At 40.8% G+C, this 27,861-nt stretch overlaps 4 protein-coding genes across 27 annotated transcripts; 3 read left to right on the top strand and 1 right to left on the bottom strand.

Moving 5' to 3' along the window:
• The first annotated feature begins 20 nt into the window (after positions 1 to 20).
• LOC103714380 (aldose reductase) lies at positions 21 to 4,429 on the top strand. 2 transcript variants are annotated; one of them, XM_039124933.1, is made up of 9 exons: positions 21 to 917; positions 1,553 to 1,603; positions 1,690 to 1,822; positions 2,008 to 2,117; positions 3,078 to 3,284; positions 3,377 to 3,448; positions 3,682 to 3,747; positions 3,859 to 4,035; positions 4,114 to 4,429. In XM_039124933.1, the coding sequence occupies exons 1-9, from the start codon at positions 768 to 770 to the stop codon at positions 4,201 to 4,203; spliced, it is 1,056 nt and encodes a 351-aa protein (XP_038980861.1). In that variant the 5' UTR covers positions 21 to 767; the 3' UTR covers positions 4,204 to 4,429. The 2 variants fall into 2 exon arrangements, with proteins under 2 accessions (XP_038980861.1, XP_008799821.1); XM_008801599.4 differs by having other exon boundaries at positions 23 to 917; positions 1,690 to 1,763; positions 2,030 to 2,117.
• Positions 2,704 to 18,348, bottom strand: LOC103714407 (pentatricopeptide repeat-containing protein At4g19440, chloroplastic). 22 transcript variants are annotated; one of them, XM_026807386.2, is made up of 8 exons: positions 15,471 to 18,348; positions 15,299 to 15,363; positions 14,006 to 14,084; positions 12,018 to 12,084; positions 11,343 to 11,481; positions 6,037 to 7,582; positions 5,715 to 5,932; positions 2,704 to 3,389 (listed from the first exon to the last, which is right to left on the bottom strand). In XM_026807386.2, the coding sequence occupies exon 1, from the start codon at positions 18,318 to 18,320 to the stop codon at positions 15,909 to 15,911; it is 2,412 nt and encodes an 803-aa protein (XP_026663187.2). In that variant the 5' UTR covers positions 18,321 to 18,348; the 3' UTR covers positions 2,704 to 3,389; positions 5,715 to 5,932; positions 6,037 to 7,582; positions 11,343 to 11,481; positions 12,018 to 12,084; positions 14,006 to 14,084; positions 15,299 to 15,363; positions 15,471 to 15,908. The 22 variants fall into 22 exon arrangements, with proteins under 22 accessions (XP_026663187.2, XP_026663193.2, XP_026663194.2 ...); XM_026807397.2 differs by lacking the exon at positions 5,715 to 5,932 and adding an exon at positions 12,293 to 12,383 and having other exon boundaries at positions 3,189 to 3,389; positions 6,785 to 7,582; XM_026807378.2 differs by lacking the exons at positions 2,704 to 3,389; positions 5,715 to 5,932 and adding exons at positions 12,293 to 12,383; positions 14,529 to 14,586 and having other exon boundaries at positions 6,226 to 7,582.
• LOC103714379 (aldose reductase-like) lies at positions 5,950 to 10,045 on the top strand. 2 transcript variants are annotated; one of them, XM_008801597.3, is made up of 9 exons: positions 5,950 to 6,164; positions 6,841 to 6,891; positions 6,992 to 7,065; positions 7,346 to 7,433; positions 8,615 to 8,821; positions 8,927 to 8,998; positions 9,236 to 9,301; positions 9,417 to 9,593; positions 9,672 to 10,045. In XM_008801597.3, the coding sequence occupies exons 1-9, from the start codon at positions 6,015 to 6,017 to the stop codon at positions 9,759 to 9,761; spliced, it is 975 nt and encodes a 324-aa protein (XP_008799819.1). In that variant the 5' UTR covers positions 5,950 to 6,014; the 3' UTR covers positions 9,762 to 10,045. The 2 variants fall into 2 exon arrangements, with proteins under 2 accessions (XP_008799819.1, XP_008799818.1); XM_008801596.3 differs by having other exon boundaries at positions 5,952 to 6,164; positions 8,615 to 8,998.
• Positions 18,349 to 20,270: 1,922 nt separating the features above from the next.
• Positions 20,271 to 23,989, top strand: LOC103714408 (cation/H(+) antiporter 15). The gene is made up of 3 exons (XM_008801646.3): positions 20,271 to 20,581; positions 20,940 to 21,947; positions 22,261 to 23,989. Exons 1-3 carry the CDS (start codon positions 20,351 to 20,353, stop codon positions 23,524 to 23,526), a joined length of 2,505 nt encoding a protein of 834 aa, XP_008799868.1. The 5' UTR covers positions 20,271 to 20,350; the 3' UTR covers positions 23,527 to 23,989.
• The last annotated feature ends 3,872 nt before the right edge of the window (positions 23,990 to 27,861 follow it).

Below are 27,861 nucleotides of genomic sequence, written 5' to 3'. Positions count from 1 at the left end.
GCACTGCAACGACCGCCTCTGTTGTTGCGATCTCCCATTTGATGAACCACTAGGGTTGGGCGCTGAAAATAAGGCAAATCATACTCAAAACTATGTGTATGTTAGGAGTGCACCAAACCAGTCAGATTTCTCATGTCCATTCACCATGCAGCTCATCTTAAATTGTCCCCTCTCTCATCTTATTTCTGTGATGCACCATCGATGCAGTGCATCTGGTTTAGGATATAATTTCTTCAACGATGTTCTAAGAGAAATTATATCATCGATGCAGTGCATGCATGCTTGGCCACGTCCGCGTAAGTTAAAAGGAAAAAGGGAATCAAGCGCTCCATCCACTTGCCCATGAAAAAACTCTAGCCGCTCCGCCAAAGGACTAACATAAACATAACCACCAAAACTAGCAATAAATAAATAATCAATGAACAAATATGAATTATATGAGACAATTTTGCAGGTCGATTTTGAAGCGCCCGCGCCTCCTCCAATCAAGGAAGGTGGCAACTGCTCGGGCAAAGCCCCACCACAAGTAGCAACCCACCAAGAAGAACGGTCTTCTCGCCTGCATGGAAGTCACACGTGTAAAGAGAGCTCAAGCTACGTGTCATCTCATGGTGTGATGTGATGACGATAGGTGGCACTCTCACGCAGCTCTCCACTCTCAGCCGCATGCATACGTGCCTGGGGAGCTCCCTCTATAAGAGAACCAACATGTCGAGCCCAGCCAATCTCCAGCCCTTGGGCGAGGAGAAAAAGAGGAAGAAGAAAGGATGGCACAAACACACCAGCTCCCGGCGCAAGGACAAGCGGATCACCAGGGCTTCAAGCTGTTGAGCGGCCGCACCATCCCCCGGGTGGGGCTTGGCACCTGGAAGTCTGGTTCCAAGGCCTCCGACGCCGTCTCCACCGCCATCATCGAGGTCCTCTCTCTATCTCTCTTTCAAATTGCTGACACGTATCTGATTGAATCCGTCCAAAGCCCAGCTAAGATTACATACTAGATTACATGAGAATATGTTTGCACTTATAACATGCACTTCTTATACATTATCAGTTTTTTTAAAAGAAAACTTAGGGGATATCGTCTCTTAGAATTACCTAGATTCAATAATCAGAAGGCAGTCCCACCTAGATTTGAATTCAGATCTCCCTCATCCAATATGAAGGGGACGGGGATCAGTCGGTTGGCCGGTTTGCAAACTACAGGTTGTATTTAAAACTCTTGTTATAGTTGGCAATTGCCCCTCAAAGTTCTCAATGAAGATAACATGGAAATAAACTTAATTCTTTTTTTTTTTTCTTCCCCTGGCTTATATGTCTACATCAATGTGAAATGCAAGCTATCGCGCATTCTAGTATCCTAACTTTTGGGCTGTTTATGGACTGTGCATGAGCTGAGAAAATGAAAGAGTTTTAGTTAGGACAAGCTTAATAATTGAGAGGAATAAATCAGGCTTATGAGGCACCTATTAAAGAAGGCAATTGGGTCTTGCTTCCTGTTTAATCATACCCGAGCACATACTCATGCCATGTATATTTTCACTTGGGACCGCAGGCAGGTTATAGACATGTGGATACAGCATCACAATATGGAATTGAGAAAGAGGTAATTATCTAGTAACTCTCATGACTATCAGGTTTCAGCTATCCACATGAGAACTTCCATCAGGAACCAGCTGCCTGGAATTTCAGGTGGGACAAGGCCTCAGAGCTGCGATGAAGGCAGGGATAGAAAGAAAAGACCTGTTCATTACATCCAAGCTATGGTATGAATTCATCACAACTCTGCTCTCTTCTTTTCTCCTATTCAAAAAAGGAAAAAGGGGTCAATGCTTGGATATCTAAGTAGGCTATAAATAACTTGACAACAATTCCAAGTGGAATGGGACTGATCAGCATGGTCAACAATCTACAAACTTTTTGACATGACTAAGGAATTTTCTTTATAGGAATTTTAAGGTGGGTTTCATTCTGTGATCTTTCTTGAGAGAGCATCAGATAGCAACTAAGCAGTAAGCTTTGCACTGTGCAGGTGCACGGATTTGTCTGCTGACAGGGTCCGAGTCGCATTGAAGAATACACTCCAGGATCTGCAACTTGATTACCTGGATCTTTACCTGGTATTAAAGCAGTCTTTTGGATGACTAGGTTTACTTTTGTCCTACTGCTCTATATTTCTTATATGAGCTTAAGGTAAGAAAGAGACTACATTCCATTACACACACAAACATAACATTAGGGAACACTTCAGCAAGAGGCAAAGATCTCAAATTCAGAGAAAAAAAACGTGGAGAATTCACCAAAATTGAAAGAGAAATTCAGACAATTATAAGTTGTAAAAGAATTGAAAGAAATACAGAATCTAATGATACATGTTTTTAATTATGAGACAACAAGAATGACAGGCGAATAATGGAAAATAGCAGAAACACCAACATCACTAGCAGCGCCATAGCATCATTGATCTGTACTTTGGAAATGTTTCTCGAAATACTGCCGGTCTATTCAACATTTTATTTAGTGAATTATGTGTAGTAGAGTCACTCACTCAATGGCAAATTATTCAAGAGTAGTCCAAGAATTGTTCGACACTTCAGAAAACATTGTAAACATATAATCGACAACAAGACTTATAGGTCTGGATATATGGCCGAGTCATTGTTAATGAAGCATCTTCACTGATTGCTTGTGCATGAATCCAGTATATGGCTATCTGCTGCATTTGCATTAATTCCTACCAGCAGCTAAACTACAAATAATCTAGAATTTTTGCCAAGTACATTTGAAGACACCTTGCTCAAGGTAACAGCTTGGTGATCATAAAACGTAAGATAACATGGATTTAAGTGTTACAAACTATGTTAGAGATCGATAATGACAAGAATAAGGAGCAGATATTCACTCAAAAAAAGAAAAAAAAGAATGAATAGAAAAATAATAACCCATAAGAATGGCTTTTAATGGTCAGGAAGTGTTGCTCTGTACCTCTTACTGTGGTTTAGAAGCAAGTTTGGCACGTGAACTCTGTATTTCATTCTAAAATATGGCTCACAAGAACTAACAGTACTTTATTGTAGCAGATCCACTGGCCCTTTCGCTTGAAAGGAGGAGCACATAAGCCACCAGAAGCAGGAGAAGTACTAGACTTCGACATGGAAGGAGTGTGGAGAGAAATGGAACAGCTGGTGAAAGATGGACTTGTTAGGGATATTGGTGTCTGCAACTTCACACTCAAGAAGCTGGACAAGTTACTCCAAATTGCACAGACGAAGCCTTCAGTGTGCCAGGTACACAGTCCTAATTTTTTCTGAATCCTACAAGTGATGAGGCCTTTATCATGCGACCGGACCAATGTTACGTTCCCTGGGCTTGAACACAGATGGAGATGCACCCTGGTTGGAGGAATGATAAGATGTTGGAAGCTTGTAAGAAGAACGGGATCCAAGTCACTGTAAGTAAACTATGCATATATTTCTCAGAGGCACTAAAATATCCTGTTAAAATGAACAGAAAACAAATAGAACATAGAGTTGCTAGGACAGGAAATGTCAGAAAAACTGAAAAGAGTAGGAATCAAGGTTCAAGTTGCCAGTAGAGTCGGAGTCACATTTATCCAACCATGATCACATTTTTCTCAGGAATGAGAGTATCGACATTTATAGAACTGAAGTTTTCTGCTTACAGGCTTACTCTCCGCTTGGATCTCAGGATCATGGGCGTGATCTTATCCATGATCTAACCGTTACAAAGGTTTGCCATCTCAGTCTATTCTATTAGTAATACTACTACGTTTTGCTGCTTGAATGCTGCTAATTCTCTTGATTAGTTCAATTTCTTACACCCTCGATTATTTCTATGTAGGTAGCAAACAAGCTAAACAAGACCCAGGGGCAAATCCTGGTGAAATGGGCACTTCAGAGGGGGACCAGTGTCATACCGAAATCGACAAATGCTGAAAGAATAGGGGAAAACATGCAGGTTTTTGGGTTTGAAATCCCTGAAGAGGACTTTCGGGCTTTGAGCAGCATCAGGGATCAGGTGAGTATGGGTCCTATTCTATAGTTGTAACATTGTTTTTGTGGTGATTGAACTAATATAAGCTTTTTGGTGGCGCAGAGGAGGGTCGTGGATGGAGAAGATCTATTTGTGAACAAGAGCCATGGCCCATACAGGAGTACAGCTGACCTGTGGGACAATGAGGACTAGCTTGCTTTGTTGGGTTTCCTCAGTCTGAACCTTAAGAATAAAATGCATTAGTATAGTGTTATTGTATAACATTTGCTTTATGTTGTGTTGTTTATTTCGTGCTTCAGCTGACCTGTGGGACAATGACGAGTTTTCCTCAGTCTGAACCTCAAGAATAAAATGCATTAGTGTAGTGTTATTGTATAACATTTGTTTTATGTAGTGTTGTTTATTTCGTGCTTCGATATTATCCTGTTTATGTGGGATCTTATCGATCTCTTTAGAATCTGGTGCTTTTTTTTATGTAATTGGAGGGATGAAAATTCCACCATTTCATTAAAAGCTTGAGAATAACACAAGAAGATAGAAAGAAAGACAGAGAAAGAAGAAAAGTGGGTCACAAATTTTTTTTAAAAAAAGTCATCATGACAGGGGGAAAATCTGGTGCTTATTATGGGTTCCCTAGGTGTATGATTGTTCAAATGCTGCTAACTCTTGCAATAATGGATGCTTGGGAATAAACTAATAGATGATGCAACACAAACTACAGATCCATAAGATTATTTCACTCAAACTAAGACATGAAATGTCAGGCAGGCATTTTACATTCTATATGATAGCCATGGCAAGACAAACTTAGATAATATCATTGATATGGCCAAACAGAGTTGAATGCTTGTCATTTGATGATATGCTCATTAGGTCAACAATTTTGTCAACATCATGATCATAGATATGAGGTTAAACATTTCAGAAAAAATAATTTAATTGAATGCCGTGGAAATTTTGGCAGCAAAGCTGGTATTATGCAAGCATGGAAGATAAGTTAGGAACTGTTACAAAGAAAAATCACAATACATTGCTGGTCTGCTACATATAAGCAATTACAAACTGAGCTTATCTGCTAACATCGGAAGTTCAGAACGGCCTGGAGAGCAGCACCAAGAACAAGACCATTTCAGAGCTTATCCATTTAGGTGCTACCTATCAGCTTGCAGTCAGCCGTGGATATGAAAGAATATCAAACTGGAATACTGGATGGAAGCAAAGGTTACACCACTAATTTGGATGGAATCTAAATTATGTTTTGTTGGGCCTGGGAATCTAAATCAGCTGGGGCAAAAATAACCCCCAGTTTGGATCTTGTTCCTCGATTATGTTGCAATGCTTTGCTGTGTTTACACCACTAATTTGGATAGAATGTCATAGAGGGTCAATCTCGTTTCAGCTGAGCCAAGTAGAAATGTGGAATCTACGCACCAAACAGTGGGCTGAAGTTAAAGGAAGAATTGGAATTCAAATTAGCATCCAGTCACAAATGTCGATTTGCATGCACTATAAGGAATTTACGAATAAATTTTGCTTCACAGTATCTCTGAATGTATATTTTCGCTGGTAAGAGAATAGGATTCAAAACTTACACAAACCAATAGGTGGTTTAATTCTTAGTTTATTGACCAAGAATTCTCATGTAAAAGAATATAAAAGAATGACAGACGAGTTAAATCAAATAAGACTGTAAAAGGTAAAACCTTGACCGGCTGAGTCGGTAGTGAGGAGCAATAAGCCTTTATCTCACAACCCTATGTCAGGTGATGTCCATCTAGATTGCTGCTGTCGTGGCAAGATGCACCAAAAAGTTAGCAATGTGTCAAGAGAGCTCAAAGCTACGTGTCATGTCATGAGCATAGGTGTCACTCTCCCAAAGCCCTCCACTCTCAGCTGCGTACATACATACGGCGCTGTCCATCTATAAGACATCGAGGGCATCAAGCCTATCTTAGCTTTTTTTGTTAAGGGAGGAGGAGTTGGAAAGAGGAAGAGAAGATAGGATGGCACAAGCACAACTGATACCTGCGCAAGGCCAAGCGGATCCCCGGTGCTTCCATCTGATAAGCGGGCACACCATTCCCTCGGTGGGGCTCGGCACCTGGAGGTCTGGTTCCAAGGCCTCTGATGCTGTCTTCACGGCCATCACCGAGGTTCTCCATCTCTCCCCATCTGTCTCGCTTCCACACCCCGTGGAATTTTTGGTGTATCAGACAAAAAAAAGACCAAAGCCAAGCTAAGAGTATTTTATAGAGGTTACTTACTGTATCACATAAGCATTCGTTTATTGCTCTTTTAACATGCACTCCCTATGATTCAGAATCAAATTGGAATTTAGGCCCATTTGCAAACTAATCTTCTCGGCCCTCGTTTTGGATACATCAGTTGGTGCATGGAAGAGATAGTCGGCCCCTTCATTACGAAAGCTGGGGGAAGGGTTCCTTCCTCTATTTGCATCAAAAAAGCGATAGTTGGGCATCCATATAGCCCCTTGAGATCTTTTCTTTTCTTGTTTCTTTTTTAAAAGGGAAAAAGTTCCACTAGTTCAGGAGGATGAAGTGTTATCACATGTTTTTTTTGAACCCCTACTTGTTCGTGAATAACAAGATGAAAAATAAACAATCATGCATTCGAATATTCCCACTTTTGAGCTGTTAATGGACCGGACATGAACTGAAAAAAACTGTCTCAATAGGCACAAAGAAAAGCAAAGCATGAACAGGAATAAATCAAGCTTATGGCCTTAACTCATTGCAAAAGGTAATGGTTTTACCTCCCATATGTATATATCAGCAAATATTCATGCCGTGTGTCCGTTGACGACTGCAGGCAGGATATAGACATGTCGATACAGCGGCAGAATATGGAGTTCAGGAAGAGGTAACAGTCCGGTTTACTTTTTTTTCTTTTCAATTTGTTTCATGCCAGGATTGGATCCACAACAGGGCTCTTCTCAAGATCTATCTACCTGGAATTTCAGGTGGGACATGGCCTCGCAGCTGCTATGCAAGCAGGGATTGATAGAAAAGACCTATTCATCACATCCAAGATATGGTATGGAATCATCCAATCACTCACTTTTAGGCGATTCTCTGTTTGTTTTTTTCCTAATGTTTAGATATCTACGTTGGTTTTAAATAAATGGCTGCTAATCCAAGTGGCAACAGACTGAACAGCATGGCCAACAATTTACTTTTTCATGGATATGAAGCTCTCTTTATAGGATTTTCTTTTTTGATTTAATAGGGATTTTTTTGTGGCTTTCTATCGGCAACCTTTATTATCACAGCATCAGAAAGAAAATTAAACAGGAAGCTCAGACTGTTCTATGCAGGTGCTCAGATTTGTCTCCTGATAGAGTCCGAACTGCACTGAAGACCACACTCCAGGATCTACAACTTGATTACCTGGATCTCTACCTGGTACTTAAACAGTCTTTCGAATGAACGAGGCTTTTTTGTCAGCTATCCACATTATTTCTGTTAGCTTAAGGCAAGAAAAACTATGTTCTACTGTGGGCACAAATTTAGCCATTGGGGAAATGTTCAGCTAGAGGCCAAGATCCCAGATTCTGAAAATTAAAAAAAATGTGGAGAATTCACCAAAAGCTCAAGAAATTCAGATAATCAGCAGTTAGAAAAGAATCAATAAGAACAAAGAATCTAAGCAATTAATATGCTTTTAAACTAATGAAAAACAAATATAAAAGAGACAAAAATGACAAACAATAGCTGAAACACCACCATCACTAGCAATCAATAGCATCATTAATTTGTTTTCCTGAAATGTTTCTTGAATTACATGTGATCAACTTCAAATTAATTTTTTAAAGTAAAATTGATTGCCTACAATTAATTTAGAGTCCCTTTCAATCAAAGGAAAAAAAATTCAACAAGAATAATCTGAGAATTTTTCAATAATTCTGATAAACAAGACTAGCAAGTTTTAGATCTATCTGCCTTTTTTTTTTCCAAGTTGAAACTGTGCTCCACATTATACCTCACATGAATATACAGTTTATACATTAATTCTACCAGCATCTGAGTTACGGATGTTTATAAACTATGTCACGTAAATTTGAAGAGACCTTGGTTGGGATAACAGTTTGGATGTGCCTAAAGGATTGGCGATAGTTAGAGGTTAACATTGATAGTATGTGAATAGTTCTAGGATAATGATAAAACTGTGGCCTTGTTTAGATATTCCTACAGGATTAGGTTGAAAATCTTGTAGGATTCGTGTATTAGCCTGACCATTTAAGCATGGCCCTCTATCAATATCATAGGTCTTTTTTTTTAATCCTGCAGTCCAAAGGTTAGTACCTGTGCTGGTTTTAGACAGGCTCTTAGAATGCAAGATAAATGGGCCAACACACCTGATTCCTACAGAATTTTCAGTTTAATCCTGTAGAAATATCTAAACAAGCCTTGACTAGTTTAAAAGACCCATCGGAATGTTTTGTAGCAGCAGGGTAGTTAGTATCATGTAGTTCTTATCTTTGTTGATGCTAATCTAAGATGAGGTTTACAAGCCAAGGCTTACAAATGAACTCTACAGTTCATTCCAAAATGTCATGAGAACTAATTATATTTGGCGGTGGCAGATCCACTGGCCCATTCACTTGAAAGGAGGAGCACATAAGCCACCAGAAGCAGAAGAAGTACAAGACTTTGACATGGAAGGAGTGTGGAGAGAAATGGAACAGCTGGTGAAAGATGGACTAGTTAGGGATATTGGTGTCTGCAACTTCACACTCAAGAAGCTTGACAAGCTACTCCGAATTGCACAAACCATGCCCTCAGTGTGCCAGGTATGTTATCTCCTTTTTTTTTATGTTTTTTTCAGGGCCCTACAAGTGATGAAGCACTTATCTTACTACTGGACTAATGTCATGTTTCCTTGGGCTGGAGCACAGATGGAGATGCACCCAGGTTGGAGGAATGATAAGATGTTGGAGGCTTGTAAGAAAAATGGGATCCATGTGACTGTAAGAAAATTATGCCTATCTTCTTGAGAGGCACTAATATGTCTTACTAACATCAACACAATACAAATAGAAATATATAGCTGCAAAGACAGGAATAACAACCAAAACAAAGCAGGAATCAAAGTCCAAGTGTCCAACAGAGTAGAATTAAAGTCAAAAGTGTCTTGACTATAGTTTCAAAATTTCCCAAGTATAGAATTTAGACATGCATAAGACTAGTAAGTCTTACACTTGCAGGCCTACTCTCCCCTTGGATCTCAGGATGATGGCCGTGATCTTATACATGATCCAACTGTTACAGAGGTTTGTCATCTCCATTTTGTTCTACTATTACCATCAAGTTTTGCTGCATCGATGCTGCTGCAGATTATTTTGATCAATTGATTTTTTTTTTTTTAACTACAATTACTATATATAGGTAGCAAACAAGCTTAACAAGACCCCGGGGCAAGTCCTTGTGAGATGGGCACTCCAGAGGGGGACCAGTGTCATCCCCAAATCAACAAATGCTGAAAGAATAAAGGAAAACATCCAGGTTTTTGGATGGGAAATCCCTGAAGAAGAATTCCGGGCTCTGAGTAGCATCAGGGATCAGGTGAATATCGGGACTCTTCTTTAGCTGGGACATAGCTTCTGTTTTGATGGAACTCATATGAGCTTTTCGGTGTTGCAGAGGAGAGTCTTGGATGGAGAAGATATATTTGTGAACAAGACCCATGGTCCATACAGGTGTGCAGCCGACTTGTGGGACAACGAGGACTAGCTTGCCTACTTGGTTTTCTTAGGACTGTACCTTGAGAATAAAATGCAGTGTGTGCTGTAGTTGTACAAGTTTTGCTTGGTTTTCCTAGGACCGTACCTTAAGAATAGAATGCAAAGTGTGCTGTAGTTGTAAAATTTTTGCTTTAGGATAACTTTTGCTTTATGCTCTTGTCTTTCGTTTTATGCTTTGTGCTTCTATGTTATCCGGTTAAGGTGCTCAATGTCTTGCTTAAATACTGTGCTTGTTATGTATGGGTTTAGCTAAGAGTACGAGAGTTTCAATGCACTTAGCTCGTTTGCACTAACAAAGATACTGGATCAAACCAATGGGTAGATCATGAGATCTTGAAATTTCGGTTTCTACTGGTTCCATGGAGTTTCAATTTTGACAACAATTTCTTTGCCCCTCGCAAAAACATAATAAAAAGTTTAAAAGTTAAAAAATTTAAGAATTTAGAGTAATTTAAAGTATTTAGTTTAAATTATTTGGTTTTTGTACATCACGTATATATACGTATTGCTTTTTGAAATTCAATACGTATATATACGTATTGCTTTTCGTGACATACAAAAAATGGAACTCTTAAAGCTGAATATAATCATATTTCTTTTAGTTTTTATTTGAATTCACAAATATATCAAATTTAGGTATTTCTTTCAAGAATTTTAAAATCAATTGCTTTATAATTAAATGCATGTCAATTTAAAACAACATAACTATTATAAGAAAAGTTGTTATTACTATGAGATGTCTTTTATTATTAGTTGTTTCGGATGGTCTTTATAAAATGATATAGTCAAAGTTTCATTCGAAGTTTTAGGCTTGTTAAGGATCATATTTATTATCTATTTTTTAATTAAAAAATAATTGGAAATTAAAATTAAATGGGCTGTTTATATAGTGAAGATATGATTCCATATTATTGTAATTATTAAAATAAAATATAAAATGATATTAGTTGTTAGTTTTAGTAAATTTCAATTGGGGCGGTAATGCTTAATCATTTAACCTATTTAATTTATTTCAACTTGTACATCGAGTTAAAAAATCTGTTTAATAAAATAATCAGATTTAAGATTGGATTTTTGGCTTATTTAATCATGTATTCGACCCAATCTATATCTGGTCCAACTCGAACTCGATCTGATTGCCATCTTTGGTTTCAATACCGTTGAAACAAACTGCAATCCAAAATCGGGGATCGATTTTGGTTTGGTTTCGGACCAAAATAGACCACACCTTTGACTCAAATTTAAAATCTCCATACTAACTATTTTAACTGATCTGATCAGGCATTTCATATGATAAGTCATTGCAAGACAAACCATGAAAATAACTATGGCCAAGAAAAATGAACACCGGTCATTTGGTCATATGCTCATTAGGTTAAATAATCTTGTTAATGGGACGATCTGATGTATTAGGTAAACATTTTGGCAACGAATTCAAATCATGCTACAGAAGTTTTGGCAAGGACGATGGTATTGTGTAAGCATAGAACATAGACATGGAACTGTTACAAAGAAACAATGCAATGCCGTAATGGTTTTCTACATATCAGTAATTATAAACTGAGCTAACCTGCTGGCATCAGGACCAGAAAATGAGCCTGGAGAGCCAAAATAAGAATGCAAACCTTTGGTGCTATTAATCGGTTTGGAGACAGACGTGGGTATAGAAGAACATCAAACTGCATAGAAGCTAAGCTGCATCATTTTTTCTGCAAAAGATCAATACTTCAACTTGCTACATGTTTATTGGGCCTAGGAATCTAAAATTATATGGGGGAAAACACTTCAAATCTGGAAGTAATTTAGGTACGTTCAACTTAGACAAGCATCTTAGCTATTCTTTAGCTTATGTGGGCAGCAGTTAATATGCCCATACCAAAATTGTCTGGAGCATAGCAGCAAATCAATATATGGTCAGCCAATTATCTGCATGCTATGGCTGACCTGTGTGAGGCAATGGTACATGAGTTCCAAAGATGATAAACTCAAACTATAAATTATTTAAAGAAGTACAAGTGCTTAGAGCAAATTCCAGTTCTATAAAGTATTATCAGATAAGCATTTCAGCAATAATTCAACTATCTTCCCAAGGACTCAAGACCGCAGGCTAGATAAAAGAATCCAAAGACGTTTGGTTGATCCAGAAGTATGAAAGCATCAATCTATACCAAGTCATGCAACTTTTTGGTTCATTACATATCAGTGTCAGTTTAGCCAAGATAAGAAATGAGATGTGAAGCTGAACCTTTAGATACACCATCTCTGATCTTGTCCCTTAATCATTTCTTAATGCTTGCTGAGTGATCACACCACTGAAATCAAGATAAATTTGTTTTCAAAACACTGTACTAGAGTCAAAGAAGCACTGCAATTTTACCTATGCAATGGCAGGCAGTAACAATTCATGGTCTGATTTCACCAAAAACTATTCACAGTCCGATCTCCGATGGAGTGATGGATGCGATGAAGCAGAATGTTGATTATAGATGAAAAAAGGCATGGTCAGTTCCAGGTTCTAACCTTTCATACTAGTGGTCAAGGCTTCATCAGCATTCCCTCTAAGTTGAAGTGGTCATATCTTGGATCCTAATCCATGACAGCTAAGTGCAACCTGATGATGTACAAATACTAAGTTACAGATTTAGGTGTTATTAGAAAAGATTATAGAATTGCATACCCAGACTGGTAAAGCGACTCCCAGTCAGCACTTCAACATCAAGTTACAACTGTCGATTTGTGTGCAACAAAAGGAAATTATAAAATCAAATTTGTTTCACAGTATACTTGCAAATATGTCTTCATTACTGGTCACAGGTTAGGATTCAAAACTTACACAAATAAATTGAATTAAAAACTGACAAAAAATAAATATATAGTTGTTAGTTTATTGATCAATAATGAGCATGTAAAACAACATCAAAGAATGCCAGATTAGTTAATCAAATGGAACTCTACAACCTTTGGTTGAGTCCAGAGCTGAAGGCTCACAGATCTACGACAGGTGATGTCCTTCAAGATTGATTGTCGTGGCAAGGTGAACCAAAAAGCTAGCAATGTACAGAGATGGCACCAAATTCATTTTTGCAGGATGACTGTGAAAAAGAAATAATGATCCAGAATACTATATCCTCCTATCATTCACCATGTTCATACAGTAAGAGGACGCCAGTCCTATAAGTTGCCATGACCTGTCCTAAGGAGGCCAGTTAGCAAGCTGCACGATTAGAACCACTCTCAATGCAGAGAGAAATGGTTTTTTGTGGCAGAATAATATCATCTTAAAATAAGCCTTGCATTACCGCAGATGGCAGATAGCCACTTTTGAAGCACCACAGATGATTCAACATCATCCTAACCATATAGTATCTTGTTCTAAATCTGAGAGGTGATGGTAAATGGCTGATGTATTATTGCAATCATACTTGGATAATTTAACTTAATTATTGCCAGCTAGATGGATTCAAGTAATCCATATATAATATTCTCGAGGAACATAATGTACTGCTTGGAGAGACAAAAGGCTATATCTACGCCCTCCAGTCTTTTTCTAAAACTATATATTTACTAAAACCTTGAGACAAGTAAACTCTAATTTCTTCAGTTTCTTTTAGATCCAAATGCTCCAAGTGAGAAATCTTAACGAAGACAGAAGAATGCAGTTTTCATTTTTGAATGCAAATATCCTTTATGTCTTGCATCCACGCTCCCAATTTTTGGACAACTGAATGGACACTTACATTACTTGATACTTAAAATTGGTAAATTATTATGTCACAACCACTACGCATCAACTTTTGGCAATTCTAATCAAAAATCAAGTCTAACATAACAATTTTGTGAAGGCTTTATTAATTTTATGATATATGAGCATTCGTACAATTGATTATCCACTATATTCATAAGTATGCTCATAAGCACATCTATAAGGTACAGAGATGTCCTGGTGTCAAATTGTCCAAAGTTCTCTAGACCAGGTTCCTCTAGACACTTGACGTTTGTATCATGGGCCTCAGTTAGATTGCTCGTCCAGCACTAGCCATCAAACTTTCTCCCAGTTAAATTGCAACATAACACCACATAAGAAATATCTCTATAAAGCTGTGAAACCGTGATTTTTTTTTACTGCCCTAATAAATGCCCCGAAAGAACACCAGCTGCATGTACATGCAATCAAGCACAAACATATTGTAACTTCATAAAAAAATAATAAAATGAAATAACAAAGGAACACACCTCATTTTGACATTGATGATGATGCTTGGCTGATGGTTCCTTTGAGTTCAAAATTGAAATCCTAAGCTTGAACGATATCCTGCAGATAATCAATTTTAAATTTAATTTTTACAAGAGATACTAATGTCAGACACATCGCAGAAAAAATCGCATGATTAAAATTTTGATAAGACTTCTATTTATCTTGAAAATTTCTTGGGAATGACACATGGAAGATAATGAAAAGTCACATTAATCACTCTGGTAAAAACTGATTCATTTTTCTGCATCTTATTAAAATAATAACACGAACACTTATTGTGTTGAAGTTATAATGGTTTCTGTCGATTATAATATGGCTAAGTAGAATGTGTCTGATTACCAATAACTGGTCAGTAAAACAAAGGTGATGATATTGATGTGAACAAAGGTGATGCAAATTTATCACCTGTTTTCCTAATTATGGATGGAAAAGATATGGATCACTTGCATGATAAGTAGACACTGTATAGTATATGATGGAGGTTGGTTCATGTGTGTGTACCTGCTTTTCTAACATGGGAAGAGAACCAACATGTCTTCGTGAAGTCCTTAACTATTTCCTGCCACAATATGGTAGTCTTCAGTGGATATTTGACTGTGTTATAAATTTAAGTCAGTACATATAGCTACATCTTTTTTTTCCCTTAAGATGGTTTCTATACAAATTCTTAGGTTTGAAACATATTGCATTTCCAATTTTAATAAAAATATGAACCGTGCAACTTGGTGAGGTAGAGGGCCCAAGCTTCAATTTTTTTTTTCGGACAAAAAGAATCAATACATCGAAGATAAAGGTCAATAACAAGTTGAATTTAAGTCATACTTCATAATCAACTGGATTAAGATTCTGCTGGTTCCAACCAACAGCCCTAATTTTACAGTCTTGTGGAAGATAGGTTGGAATCGATCTTGTGATATCAGGACTATGAAGAAGTTTGCGAATCAATTAGAATGAATTGGTCAAAACCCCAATCTTTAATATAATCTTTCCAATGCAAGAATTAGATGCAAAATTCATAAAATTGGATAATGAAAAGGAAATATCATTATAAAAAAGAAAACAAGGAAAAGAGGCATTGGTTTTCATACAACTTCAGGAAATCCACAAGTCTCACATACAATAGGAATATTGCCCAGTTGCAAAACAACTAGCCATGTATTCTACTCCCAAAACCAATAGGGTGGGCATGGAAATATGCAGATTAAATAGGAATACAACTTGAAAAAATATATTAGGACAAGGATTCATCTAAATTGAGACAAGTTTGATACCTAATATGTGCTATGTTTTTTAGTATGTGCAATGAGTACCTTTGCATGTTTCTCCAATAAGCTGCCTGCATAAAGGTAGATCACATGGAAAAGCATGAATGAAACAGCTATGCTTAGAAAGAAAGATGAGTACAGTATGAGATTATATTAATATGATCAAATGCATGTATACCGTCTAATGTAGTGACATAAAACCACAAACTACAAAAAGCACAGTTGGCAAGATTAGAACCCGTCAGCCTATGATCATCAGCCAGATATGAATGTCAACCATCTCTACCTTCATGAATGCCAACCATCTCAACCTTCAAGAGTGCCATCTCCAAAATGGAATTAGTGCTCAGTGCTCATGGCTGGTGAATATAAGCACAAGTTTGCCTTAGGATTGCAGTCCCAGGGAAACTCTCCACCGCATGTTAACACATGCCTTAGATGCATATAATTTCTTTTGAAAGTAGTTGTTCAGGTTCGGTTGCCCATGAAGCGAGCTTGACATGCTAAGGCCCAATTCCCTGCTTGATAATGCTTCCTTTGGATATGGAAGCAGCTTCCTTTTGGCATCCAGTAATAGTTAAGTAGTTTAAGAAACCTCATCCAACACCACACCTTTTCAAGTCATACAATCAGGTATCTTAAAAGTCTTCTCCATTCTACCTTCCTTCGAGAAACCAGACATTAATGTGTTATAAGTGACAGCATCTGGATCAATACCATTATCCAGCATTTCATCTAGAAGTTTAGCTGCTGCATCATAGTTTGCCATTTCACAGTACCCACGCATCAGGACAGTGTAAGTAACCTTATTCGGGGCTAACCCACTAGCACTCATTTCCTCGAGCACTTTGCATGCTTCATCCATTTGACCTATTCTACAATACCCACCAATAAGTGTAGTATAGGTTACAACATTCAATGCCAAACCATCCTCTTTCATTTTCAAAATCATGTTCTTAGCCTCTTCCACACAACCAACATTGCACATACCATGCATAATGGTGGAGTAAGTCACAGAAGTTGGTGCGATTCCTTTATTTTTCATTTCATCAAGAAGATTTAAAGCCTCTGAAATTTTACCATCCCTACAGTAACCACCAATAAGTGAATTATAGATGACACTGTTTGGTTCTAAACCCCAACTAACCAACTCGTCCAAATAGACTTTGGCTTTATGGACTTCCTTAGCCTTGCAATAACCATCTACCATTGTACTAAATGTGAAAAGATCCGGAACCAAACCCTCATTCTTAAGCTTATCCAGAAGCCCAATGGCCTCTTTCATCCTACTCAAATTGCATAATCCGTGTATTAATGTATTATAGGTAATAATATCAGGCTTAAACCCTCTTTTAGTCATGTCCTCCCAAAGCTTAAACCCTTCATCCATTTTCCCTTCTTGACAACATCCTGAAATCAGAGTATTGTATGTCACCCTATCCAAAGCCAATCCCCTCTCAAGCATTGCCCTAAGAAGCCCAACTGCCTCTTTCATGTTTCCGGACACACATAGCCCATGAATCAAAGCATTCGAAGTCATGGTGTTCACACCAAAACCCTTCTCTAGCATTTTTAACCAAATATCAATTGCCTCACGATGCTTCCCGTTCTCACATAGCTCCTTAACCATCGACGTCATTAGAGAATCATTTGGTCTTAAATTCCTCAACAACATCTCCCTCAAGAACCTCACGGCAGAGTCCAATCTCAGTTCATTTGTAACAAGGTAGAAAATAATTGAATTAAATAGCCCAACATTTATTTCCATTCCATTTGATAGCATCTCATCTAAGAGATACACAGCCTGCTCCATGTCCCCTGCCATGCACAAGCCATGTACAAGCACATTATAAGTAACTGAATTTGGCTGCAATCCTTTCACAACCATCTCATTTTTTAACCTCAAAGCCTCTGAACAATGCCCCATCCTACAATGCCCATCAATAAGAGTATTATAAATAAACTCATTTGGCGCAATACCTATCTCTTCCATCTCCTTTAGGATACACTCCACATCTCCAAACCTATTGGATTTAACCAAGCCATTGATGAGAATATTGAATGTGATAACGCTCGGATTCACCGAGCTCCTCATCATCTTCTCCTTGAACCTAAATGCCTCATCCAACATCCTCTTCTTGCAGAGCCCATCGATCAGCACATTGTAAGTAACGACTGTAGGACAAACTCCCGAGCTTTCCATATCCGAGAACAATTTGATCGCCTTCTCGACCTCGTGGTTCTTGCAGAGGACGTCAATGAGAGGAGTATACGAGTAAGCGTCTGGGAAAACAAACTGTCGCATTCCCTCAAACACCGTGCACGCATTCTTGCAATCACTGCTCCTAGCTAACGAGGCCAGAAGGAAATTGCAGGTCTTGAGAGACGGGCAAAGCCCTCGCTCGACAAGGATCTTGAATGCCACGACGGCGAGCTTCGGGACGTCGGATCGGAACTGGGTGCAGCAAACGTGGACCAGGGTATCAAGCGCACCAGAGGATGGCTCATCCGCTGAAATGGTGTCGGCGACGGCGCGAACGACCTCGGCGAACCGGTGGCTGGGGTCGTCGAGGAGAAGGGGTAGGTTGCTGCCGGCGCCGCTGCCGATGAGGCGGATGAGGAGGAGGCGGGCGGCGGCGACGAGGTTGGAGCGAAGGAGCGCGTGGACGAGGAGGGAGTAGGATCGGGAAGTGAAGCGGAAGCCGCAGCGGTCGGAGGCGAAGGAGAAGAAGCGGAGGGCGGGGCGGGGCTTGATCGCCGGACGGAGATCGAGGAGGAGGCTGTCAAGGCGGCAAGGGGAGAGGCGGGCGAGGGTCTCCCGGCAGAGGGTGGCGTCGAGGAAGGGGCGGGAGAGGAGGAGGGCGAGGTTGCGGCGGAGGAGGGGGATGTCGTCGTCGGCGGAGGCAGCGGCGCCAGGCGGCTGAGTGGGGTGGTGTGGCCCCGGTGCGGCGGAGCTGGAGCTGGACAAGGCGCTGGAGCAGGACAAGGGCCGGCAGGGTTTTCTTGGGACGGGAGGAGGTGGTCTCATGGTGCGTCGTGGGGGAGAGACGCGGAATGGGGTTTTGGAAGGCGGGGGGAAGGGGAGGGAAGGAGAGATCGACGGCTGAGATTTGATCGGTACGTACTGTGGTTAACTCATGATGTAATGGTTCGGGTTATATCTTTCGCGCCAAAGAATGATTTTTCTTCTTTCACGACGTCAAACGTTGGATGATGCCCCGCACAGCTATCAAAGCACTTCGAACTTCTTCTTTCATCGGCTCGTAGAAATTTCAAAACGGATATTGCGCGATCCAATGGTGGATTCGCATGAAGGAAGGGGAATCCTTCTTTTGCGTGAAGAACACAATCCAAATTCGATGAATTATGAGCAGAATGGGGCCACGTATCCGCGAATGTTGCCAGGAGTTGGGTCCGTCCACAAGCCATGACCCGTGTCAAAGTTCGCAAATTCTGATTCACATGCTGGTGACTGCACCTTGCAATTTTGACTGGCCTGGATCAACGATATTGGCAGCATGCAAGCTTCTGATCCCAAATTTGTAATAAAATTCAACATGGCCTAGATACAAAATATATGGAAAAGGCGAAATTCACGTGCATGCATTCTTGTAGGCAAAATTTGCATGGTTTGTGATGTGACCTAAATCTATCATCCAATTATGAACTAATATGTAGGATCAGCAGAGACCTATTTTAATTGGATTTAGATTCTTGAACTGATTTAGATAAGAAAAGGCTCTCCTCCTAACTTTCGGCTTTAGAGTCCAACTCAGATGAGGCAAGAACTCTTTCTTTAAAAAAGAAAGCTCAAGGTACCAGGCACATAAAATATATAGATACTTTCTACTCTTTCTCTACTTTATTCTAGATTTTTTCTTTCTACTTTTTTGCTATGCCCCATAGCCTTGTTTGACTTAAGTATCAAAGTGCCTTTGACCGGATCAACTCTGACGACCTTCGGGCTCTTCTTCATTCCCTGTATACAGATTGTTTAGTGTAGATCGGATTTTTTTTTCTCTTATATGGATCCGTCAGCGACCTTCTAGATTGAATTTTAGCAGCAACTGTTTGTCTCACTTCTCTCAACCAAATATTCAAGTTCATGTAGTCTTTTTAGGATCCATTTATGAGAGGATCTATATAAGAGGGTATAATATATGGTTCATGTCATGCAGTCAGATTAACATATTTAGATCTAGCAAAAAAAGTGGGTATTCAGTGCATATACATACATATGATGTCATATTTTATGGATCAGTATGTGGCGAAAGCAAAACACAATAGATGGAAAAACTGATTTATTTTTTGCCCAACGATCATTTTTCTGGATGCAACTATGAACGTGTTTGAATTCACATCATACACCAAAGAGAATTATATGGTCTTACATATAGGTTCCATAACATAAATCAAAAAATTCACCATGAAATAGAGGTGATCCATGTTTTTAGGGGAATCATTAGGTATAATTTTGTAATTGACATCAGTTGGTTTCATTGGGTAGCAAGCTAAAAATGTAATTCGCTCAATGAGAACTTTAATTAGTCCCTAGAATAGAAAATTTCCACTTTAGTTACCCATTTGGCTAGATGAAACTTGAAAACAGTCCAACCACTCAGGGGACCACCTATGGATGAGAGAGACAAAGTTGCCTAGGGCCCTTCGTGATGTTTTGCTTTTTAATTGTTTTGGTTGTATCCGTACACGTTATGTATGATACTTCCGTTTTTAGCAAAAAAAACTTAAAAACAGTCTTAAAAAAAAGGGAGGGAGGGAGGGAGTGACAAGTGTCTGGCTTTACCTCCATCGGAACAATCAAAGGACTGCCCTAAATACGGCCACAACGTTATTGGTCAACGGTCAACGATCGACAAGGAAAGAAATGAAGCAAGTTTCACCAGCCTCTCTCTCTTCATCCATGTCAAAAAAGTTTGAGGCTATTACTCTTCCATTCTCTTCTTCCTCGTCTCTTCTGTTCCTCGCCTTTTTCCTTGCATGTCTAAATTGCCAGCACGAGCATAAGGACCCTCCCGTAGGCGCCCCTATCCTATTCCAATGTCTCTCGTCGAGTCCCCAGTCGCCAATGGGACATCTGTGAAGCGTCTCCGGACGGTATGCTACGAAAAAAATTGGGTCAACTCCCAAGGAGTATTCCTTGGGGAACGGCCCCTCCTGTACTCGCTCCCCCTCTTGCTGTCGGAGGTCATCGTAATGTTCTTGTTGTCAAATGCAACTCACCATGTCCTTGGGCACCTTGGCCAACCTCGAGTTGTCTCACAAATAGTGGTATGACCTCTTAACCCTACTCCCCCACTCTCCCTCTCTCTCTCTCTCATTGTGAATATGAACAATGAAGCATCCAACTGCCTGATGCATACAATTAGAGATGCCAATTCATACGACGAATTAGAGATGCCCATTCATACACTCTCTCTCTTATTGCGAATATGAACAATGAAGCATCCAATTGCCTAATTCGTATAACTAGAGATGCCAATTCAGACAAGACAACCATGACATGTTACAACAAATTCAAGTTCCTGGAGAAAAACCCTCTACCAAGTAATGACTAATGAACAATTAAAGGTCCATTACAAGAATGATTAGCTAAGTCTTGGATTATTATTGTCATGGCTTGGTGCAGACGGGCATACTACTGGGGCGGTCTGTGATGGGGCGGAGCACCAAGTTTCGGAGGACCTTGTTCCCGGCGCGCGGCACCTTCCTCCTGGACATCATCTCCTTCTTCAGCCTCATGCTCTTTCTCTTCACCATAGGTGTCAAAACCGACCTCAACCTCATCAAGAAGCCCGGCAAGCGTGCACTGATCATCGGCATCGCTGGCTTCGTCCTCCCCTTCGTCCTCTCGACCGCATTCATCGCTGCGCTCCAGCCCCACTTCCCTCCGGACCTCGGTAATGGCACGCTCCTCTTCGACCTCTCCTCCCGCCTCTCCCTCGCGTCCTTCCCTGTCATTGCCGACGCCCTCGGCGAGCTCCGCCTCCTCAACTCGGAGCTCGGCCGCATAGTCATGTCAGGCGCGCTCGTCACCGACATAATAAGCTGGGTCCTGGGTGCTGCTTCCACCACGTACAGGCTGGCCATGCAGTCCCGGAGCCCGGCGTGGCCGGTGGCCACCGTGGCGGCGCTTGCGCTGTTCCTGCTCTTCGTCATTTTCGTGGCACGGCCAGCGACCAAGTGGGTGGCGAAACGGACGCCGCCAGGGGAGTTGCTCGACGAGGGGCCCTTTGTGTGGCTGCTATTGGCCGCGCTGGCATCGGGGCTTCTGACCGATATGATGGGGTACCGGGCGTTGCTGGGGCCGTTCATACTGGGGCTAGCGCTGCCGGGGGGGATGCCGGTGGGGGCGACGATGACGGAGAGGGTCGACTCCTCCTTCTTGGCGTTGTTCTTGCCTTCTTTCATGGTGTTGGCCGGGTTCAGGACGGACTTCTCCGAGTTGAATAGCTTGAAGGCGTCGGGGATGCTGGAGCTGGTGGTGATCCTGTGCTATGTGGGGAAGCTAATGGGCTCCGTAGCCGCCTCGCTCTACTTGAAGATGCCTCTCCGGGATGCCATCACTGTGGGGCTCATGTCCAACATTAAAGGGATCATCGAAATCTCCCTTATCAATGATTGGGGTGACAGGGAGGTGAGGTATCATCATCTCAGCTTGTATTCACTTTTTAAGATCCGCCACCCTCAGGCAACACGATTCTCTTAAAATATCTTGATGCTTTAATATAAAAAGGAAAAACTTAAAGCCAAAGACCCTGCCCTTAAAATATCTTGATGCAAACAGATGCAATTTTCTTGTTGATGCTTATGACTATCAAGTATTAAGCGCCGGGTGAGTCATAGGGTTGTATCCAATATTCTGAACGGATGCAATATTTCTCGACTCGAGTAGCATTGCATGTAATTTTAACTTTTGTCTGAAAACATGCATGCATAAATGGTCGCAGTTGTTGACGGTGGAGCACTACTCGATTTTGACGGTGTCGGTGATGTGCATCACGGCAGTGAACATGCCGCTGATCAGGCTCCTGTACAACCCGTCGGTGCGGTACGTCTCCCGGAAGCGGCGCACCATCCAGCACGCGAAGCCCAACCACGAGCTCCGCCTGCTGGCCTGCATCCACAACCAGGACCAAGTCGCCGGCGTCCTCGACCTCCTTGAGTCCTCCCACGCCACCCAGGACTCCCCCATCTCCCTCACCGTCCTCCACGTCTCCGAGCTCGTCGGCCAGGCCGCCTCCGTCCTCCGCCCCCACAAGCGTAGCCACCGATCGTCCGCCCACCCCTCGACCTCCGACCACATTGTCAACGCCTTCCGTTACTTCGAGCAGCAGCAATCCTCACCCGGCGCCGTCTCCGTCCACCCGTTTGTCGCCATCTCCCCATACGCCACCATGTACAACGACGTCTGCTCCCTCGCGCTTGACCGCAAGGTCAACGTCATCCTCCTCCCCTTCCACAAGCAGTCGGACGGCGCGAGCGAGACCGCCAACCATGCTTTCCGCTCCCTCAACCGCTCCGTCCTCGACTTCGCCCCCTGCTCCGTCGCCATCCTCGTCGACCACAGCCTCCCGGCCGGCACCACCTGCGCCCGCACCAACTGCCTCCTCCAGCGTGTCGCCGTCTACTTCCTCGGCGGCCCCGATGACCGCGAAGCCCTCGCCTACGCCTCCCGCATGGCCGCCAACGACAGCATCTACCTCGCAGTCATCCGTATCGTCTTGTCTGCCAACAACACCCCGTCGGAGCCTGACGAGGAAGCGATGCAAGATGAGCGCATGATCGAGGAGTTCCGCGACCGCCACGGCGACGCCGAGCGGGTCACGTACATGGAGAAGGCGGTGGAGGATGGTGAGGGGACGGCGGCTGTGGTACGGGATATGAGCAACAAGTATGACTTGTTGATAGTGGGGAGGAGGAAGGGGCTGGAGTCGTCGCCGTTGACTAGCGGGTTGTCGGAGTGGAGCGAGTGCCCGGAGCTGGGGATCATTGGGGACATGCTTGCGGTGGCGCACTTCGAGCGGAAGGTGTCGATAATGGTGGTGCAGCAGCAGCAGCTCGACAGAGTAGCAGGGGAGGGAGGAGGAGATGGTGGTGGTAGTGTTGCCGGTGCAAGGAAGAGACAAGGGGGAAGAATGATGGCTAACATCCTCAATCCCAACAATAAACAGCCGGAGGAGGTGAAGGATGTTTTGATTCACAGGCAGCCTTAAACTAAATTAGACTACAAAGGTTTTCCTTTTAGGAGTTTTGTTTTGGAGATCTCAGATAATGGTAATAGTCTCCCGCACTTCTGGACTATGGAGAGATGAACATAGTATCGCAAGAAGGATCTGGGTTCGAGCAGCCAATTAAGTTTCCCATGGCTCCACCAGGCCAAGTTCAGTTTGTGGGATGATGTAGTACTGGGTTCTAAGTATCGTACCTTAAACATATATCTCAAAGCTTGTCATGCATTGCACCGGGCCATGAGTCCATTTAAGATTCTTTTTTGTAGTTACGGTTCGACCGGACCGAGTCCAAGTTTATCGGTTGCCGTGGTACCGTGGTACCGTGTTCCAAGTAGTGTACCTTCAGCTCGTCTTTTAAAAATTATCATGTATTTTCTCATACGCGAATCTTGAAACCTGCAATGTAATGCACTCAACATGGATCTTTCCGTCCTGTTTATATAATGCTCCTATGTGTTTAAATATTTCTGTGGCCGCAAAATTCTGAGTGGCTCGGCCTGCTTTAAGGCCAGTAGGAACCGAGTTGAGTGAGGTTGAATAAGATCGAGATGAAGAACAACTGGTCTTCTTCGAGGTTAATCTAAAAAAATCGATTTGTCGAAAAGCTTCTGACGGAGTATCCTTCGATATTTAAGTTAGAATAATAGAACGACAGACAGTATGGAAGAAAAAAAAAATTTATAAAAAAAAATTTCTAAATAAGCTTATTTAAGAATTTCTAGGCTATTTTTTAATTTAAAGTAGAATACAGATCTATTATCTAATTTAGCATGATGTTGACAATGTGGTAATCACTCAATGCCAGTATGCCGCAGCAATCACTGCATTAAGTATGGTATCACCTTAACTGCCGGTTTTTATCGGTAGTAGAACGAGGCTTCGGTTTTACTAGGTCAAGAAGATTGGTTGAAGCGGAGGTTAACATATTCAATATTTTTGCGGCCAGTTTCTAGGCACTATCTTCGAGGGAAGGTTACAGATTTTATACATGCATGCACGTAATTCCAAACCCACGCTCAGGGCGGCAGAGCCGCATGTGGCAAGGGTTTAAACAATTCATTTCGTACTGTACTCGCCAGCTATCAACCATTTGCAGGTTGTACCAAAAACAAAGAAGAAAAAAACCATTTGCAGCGCATTGGTTGATGAGACCAATCAAGATTCGGTAGGTAGTGAAATGGACTATGTGACAGAAACGGAAACGGAAAACAAAGAAGCTCCTATTCCACGCAACCACAAGCAATAAGGAAAACTTGGCCGACCTGTTCTTATTTTTTTGGGTAAAGGATCTGTTCTTATTTAAATCAATCTCTATTCTCTCAATCATGGTCAGGAATCCAGAATCTACGCAGAGTCATGTTCCAACAGCTAGCTCAGACACGCACGGCATCTTTCCCTCTTGACGCATGGCGTTTCAAGAAGAGAAAGTTAATTAAAGGGCAAGAAACGCTGCATTGATGGTGGATCTTGGCATTCTTGGACATGGAAGCCGCTTTAACTACAATAGAGAAAAATATTACTGATTATTTCGAAAAGTCATCATTGGATGACACGTATAAACTGGCAAAACATAAACAGCAGTTCACCATTGGTTAGATTCCCTTATGTTCCTCTTGTATAAGAAGAGAAGTCCCCACTTGGATCTCAACACGGTATAAGTTGGCCCAAAAGATTATAAGCTTCCTTATTATAATCTCGAGTGAAGTAACTGCATGTTGTTGGATGAGGTAAATGGTCATCTCTGATGTGGTTTGAGGAGCCAATTAAGAAGCATTAATTAATGTGTTGTCCGTCAACACATTAAAAGAATGGCTTCATATATTCTTGTTATAACTAATTAACGTTGTAAGGTGGACGCAACCATAGTTTTTCTTTCTTTCTTTCTTTCTTTTTGAGCAAATATATTCAACTTCAGTTATGTTCGAACATATATGGGAAAAAAGAAAAAATATCTAATATAATCTAGGAGTTCTTGCTCTGCAACTTTTATTTTGTTGCCTCTTTTTTTTTCTCGTAAACAAAATGGTACTACAACCAAAACAAATTATTTATTTTCAAGGAAATTTAAACTAGAGTTCTCTTCTTCTTGATAAGCAAAAGTAATTAACTTGAGAATGCACAGTACCCTCTCCCCCTCCTCTCCTTTTCTTTTTCCTTTTTTTTTTCCTTTTCTGCTTAGGCAAAAGAAGGGGGCGGGGGGAGGAGAATTAACCCCATCCGCGTAGCAGCCCCCAGAGCCTTCCTTTTATCAGAAAATGTTCGATGCAGATAGACAATACACTCATATCCTCCCCTGTTCATAGTTATCCACGTGTGAGTACGTCACCCCAGCACCACTTTAGTATCAGCGGACTAGAAGTACTCCCACCGAGTGCGTCCAGACGGAGGGCATCCAGTCCCCATATTTAATCGATGCCCGCGCATTTCGAACCTGGGCCACATCGGTGGAAACAAAGTCCCGTTCTATCCGTGCTACCACCTAGCTCGATGGTCCTCCCCCCTCCTTTCAAGAGTTAAAAAGAAACAGAAGAAAAACTAAAGTCTACAAAATGCTTAGAATGCATACTTCTCAAAATTATATTTTTAAAGTATGATTTACTTTATTTTATTTTAGTTGCCGGAAAGAAGCAAAAGTGGGAAAAATATCATTTGTTTCAGCAAAAATATTTTTGCACACTTTAAGTATAATAAAAAATAATGTTTGATAAAATACTTCAGTAATAGATCATTTTTTTGCCAATAAAGCCTGTCGCTATATTATATACCCTCTCCTTTCAAGCTTTCCGGTAGAATACTTAATTTATCGGCGGTAACTTGTGAGGTTTATTTTTGTCCACATATTTATTAATTCTTTGTAATGTAGAAGCAAGGCAATATATATAGCATGTGCCACTAAATTTTTGATTTTTTAATTAATTTTTGATATTTTAAGCTGACTTGTCTCATATATTCTTCATGTTTGAGGCAAACTTCTTGGACATATTCTAGCTGCTTAATTTATTTTTGGCGTAAAATTGCTGCTTAATTCAGTATATTTTCTTTTTCTGCAAATTAAGTGCGAGTACGAAGATTTATGTTTTTTAACTGAAAACTTGTTACTATTTCATGCACAAAAGTAAACTAAAATTTATTACAGTGCTAATTAAGCATGGCCGTGTAAGTTTAACACTCCAGCGTATTTGCAGTTCCAATAAGAAGACGGAGTTCACGGATAATAAAGTATTGTTCTCTCTCCATGTACGGACATGGTACTATCTTATGCCAATCTGAGCGAAAGTATATTTCTTTTATACTTAATATTACGTTACATAAAAATCTTAAATAATCTATAACTTTATTATAATAATTAGTGCTGTTGTTTTGTTAGCAGTCTCGATGATTAATGTTATAGAATAGCGATGACTTCTGGCAGCTACTTGAAAGATACTAAACTTTGAAAAATTCAGGCCAAGTTAATATTCTTATCCAACCACAGCCTCGTAGCTGTCCACTGTACTTTTTTAAACCGAGAAAGGAAAGGAATCAATAGGCATGGTTGTTATATATAAATAGCCTCTCGTGATGACTCGATCCAACAGTTGTAGCAAATGGTTTGTTTAGAAAATGGGACTGCATTAGCTGGAAGTTGTATACCCTGAATAATATTATTCTAGCTCTTGCTTGTAATCTAGGGAGAATAATGGAACAGGCACCAATTTTGATATCTTCTTTTGTTTAAAATCATAATTGGGGCCAACCCAAACTCTAAGTGTGGTTGAGGAACATAACATTTTGAATCACAGATCCCATGGTGTCCTGCAACACTGCAATGATTGTGAAGCACCATTGCTAGCTAGGTACTATGCTGTTACCATTAATTGGTAAGTTTTTTTCTCCCTCCTTTGAGGGAAGTTAGGTTAGTTCCTTTTGAAGGTTGTAATAGAGAGGATTAGGGTTCAGGTCCCATAGGCCAACTAGATAATGCAGTCTCTGGGTTGGAATAACTAAGAGAAATTGTGGATGTATAACATGTTCTATCTTATTTTGTTCATTTCAATGAAGCTTTCATGGTTCCTTGCTGAGGGATGGAGTGTGAAAGGCTTCATAAATCGCCTCTTTGACCTAATTAGTTTATGCCCATGATTGGGGATATAATAATATGGAGCAAATCTAGATATAAATATTTTGTTAGAAAAAGATGGCACTCGAAGAAAGAGCATAGCAGAATTTCATTAAGTGCATAAAATTCAAGGATGATGATGATGAGACAAACATCAAATATAACTCAAAGAGCTAAGATATCAGGGATTTGACATACCAAATTTCATTTTGAAACTT

This window comes from Phoenix dactylifera, chromosome 3, assembly GCF_009389715.1.
Source record: "Phoenix dactylifera cultivar Barhee BC4 chromosome 3, palm_55x_up_171113_PBpolish2nd_filt_p, whole genome shotgun sequence".
NCBI classification, from domain to species: domain Eukaryota; kingdom Viridiplantae; phylum Streptophyta; class Magnoliopsida; order Arecales; family Arecaceae; genus Phoenix; species Phoenix dactylifera.
Note: the sequence above shows the minus strand (reverse complement) of the source record. Positions and strands in the feature narration are given on the sequence as shown.

Bases quoted from the DNA above. Each gene is read 5' to 3' on its own strand.
- LOC103714380 (XM_039124933.1), top strand. From the start codon at position 768: ATGGCACAAACACACCAGCTCCCGGCGCAAGGACAAGCGGATCACCAG. The intron at 1,823-2,007 runs GTCAATGCTTGG...ATAGCAACTAAG, and splicing joins ATTCAAAAAAGGAAAAAGGG to CAGTAAGCTTTGCACTGTGC. The intron at 2,118-3,077 runs GTATTAAAGCAG...TTATTGTAGCAG, and splicing joins ATTACCTGGATCTTTACCTG to ATCCACTGGCCCTTTCGCTT.
- LOC103714379 (XM_008801596.3), top strand. From the start codon at position 6,015: ATGGCACAAGCACAACTGATACCTGCGCAAGGCCAAGCGGATCCCCGG. The intron at 6,165-6,840 runs GTTCTCCATCTC...TGACGACTGCAG, and splicing joins TCTTCACGGCCATCACCGAG to GCAGGATATAGACATGTCGA. The intron at 8,999-9,235 runs GTAAGAAAATTA...TTACACTTGCAG, and splicing joins AAAATGGGATCCATGTGACT to GCCTACTCTCCCCTTGGATC.
- LOC103714407 (XM_026807386.2), bottom strand. From the start codon at position 18,320: ATGAGACCACCTCCTCCCGTCCCAAGAAAACCCTGCCGGCCCTTGTCC.
- LOC103714408 (XM_008801646.3), top strand. From the start codon at position 20,351: ATGTCTCTCGTCGAGTCCCCAGTCGCCAATGGGACATCTGTGAAGCGT. The intron at 20,582-20,939 runs GTATGACCTCTT...GGCTTGGTGCAG, and splicing joins GAGTTGTCTCACAAATAGTG to ACGGGCATACTACTGGGGCG. The intron at 21,948-22,260 runs GTGAGGTATCAT...AAATGGTCGCAG, and splicing joins ATGATTGGGGTGACAGGGAG to TTGTTGACGGTGGAGCACTA.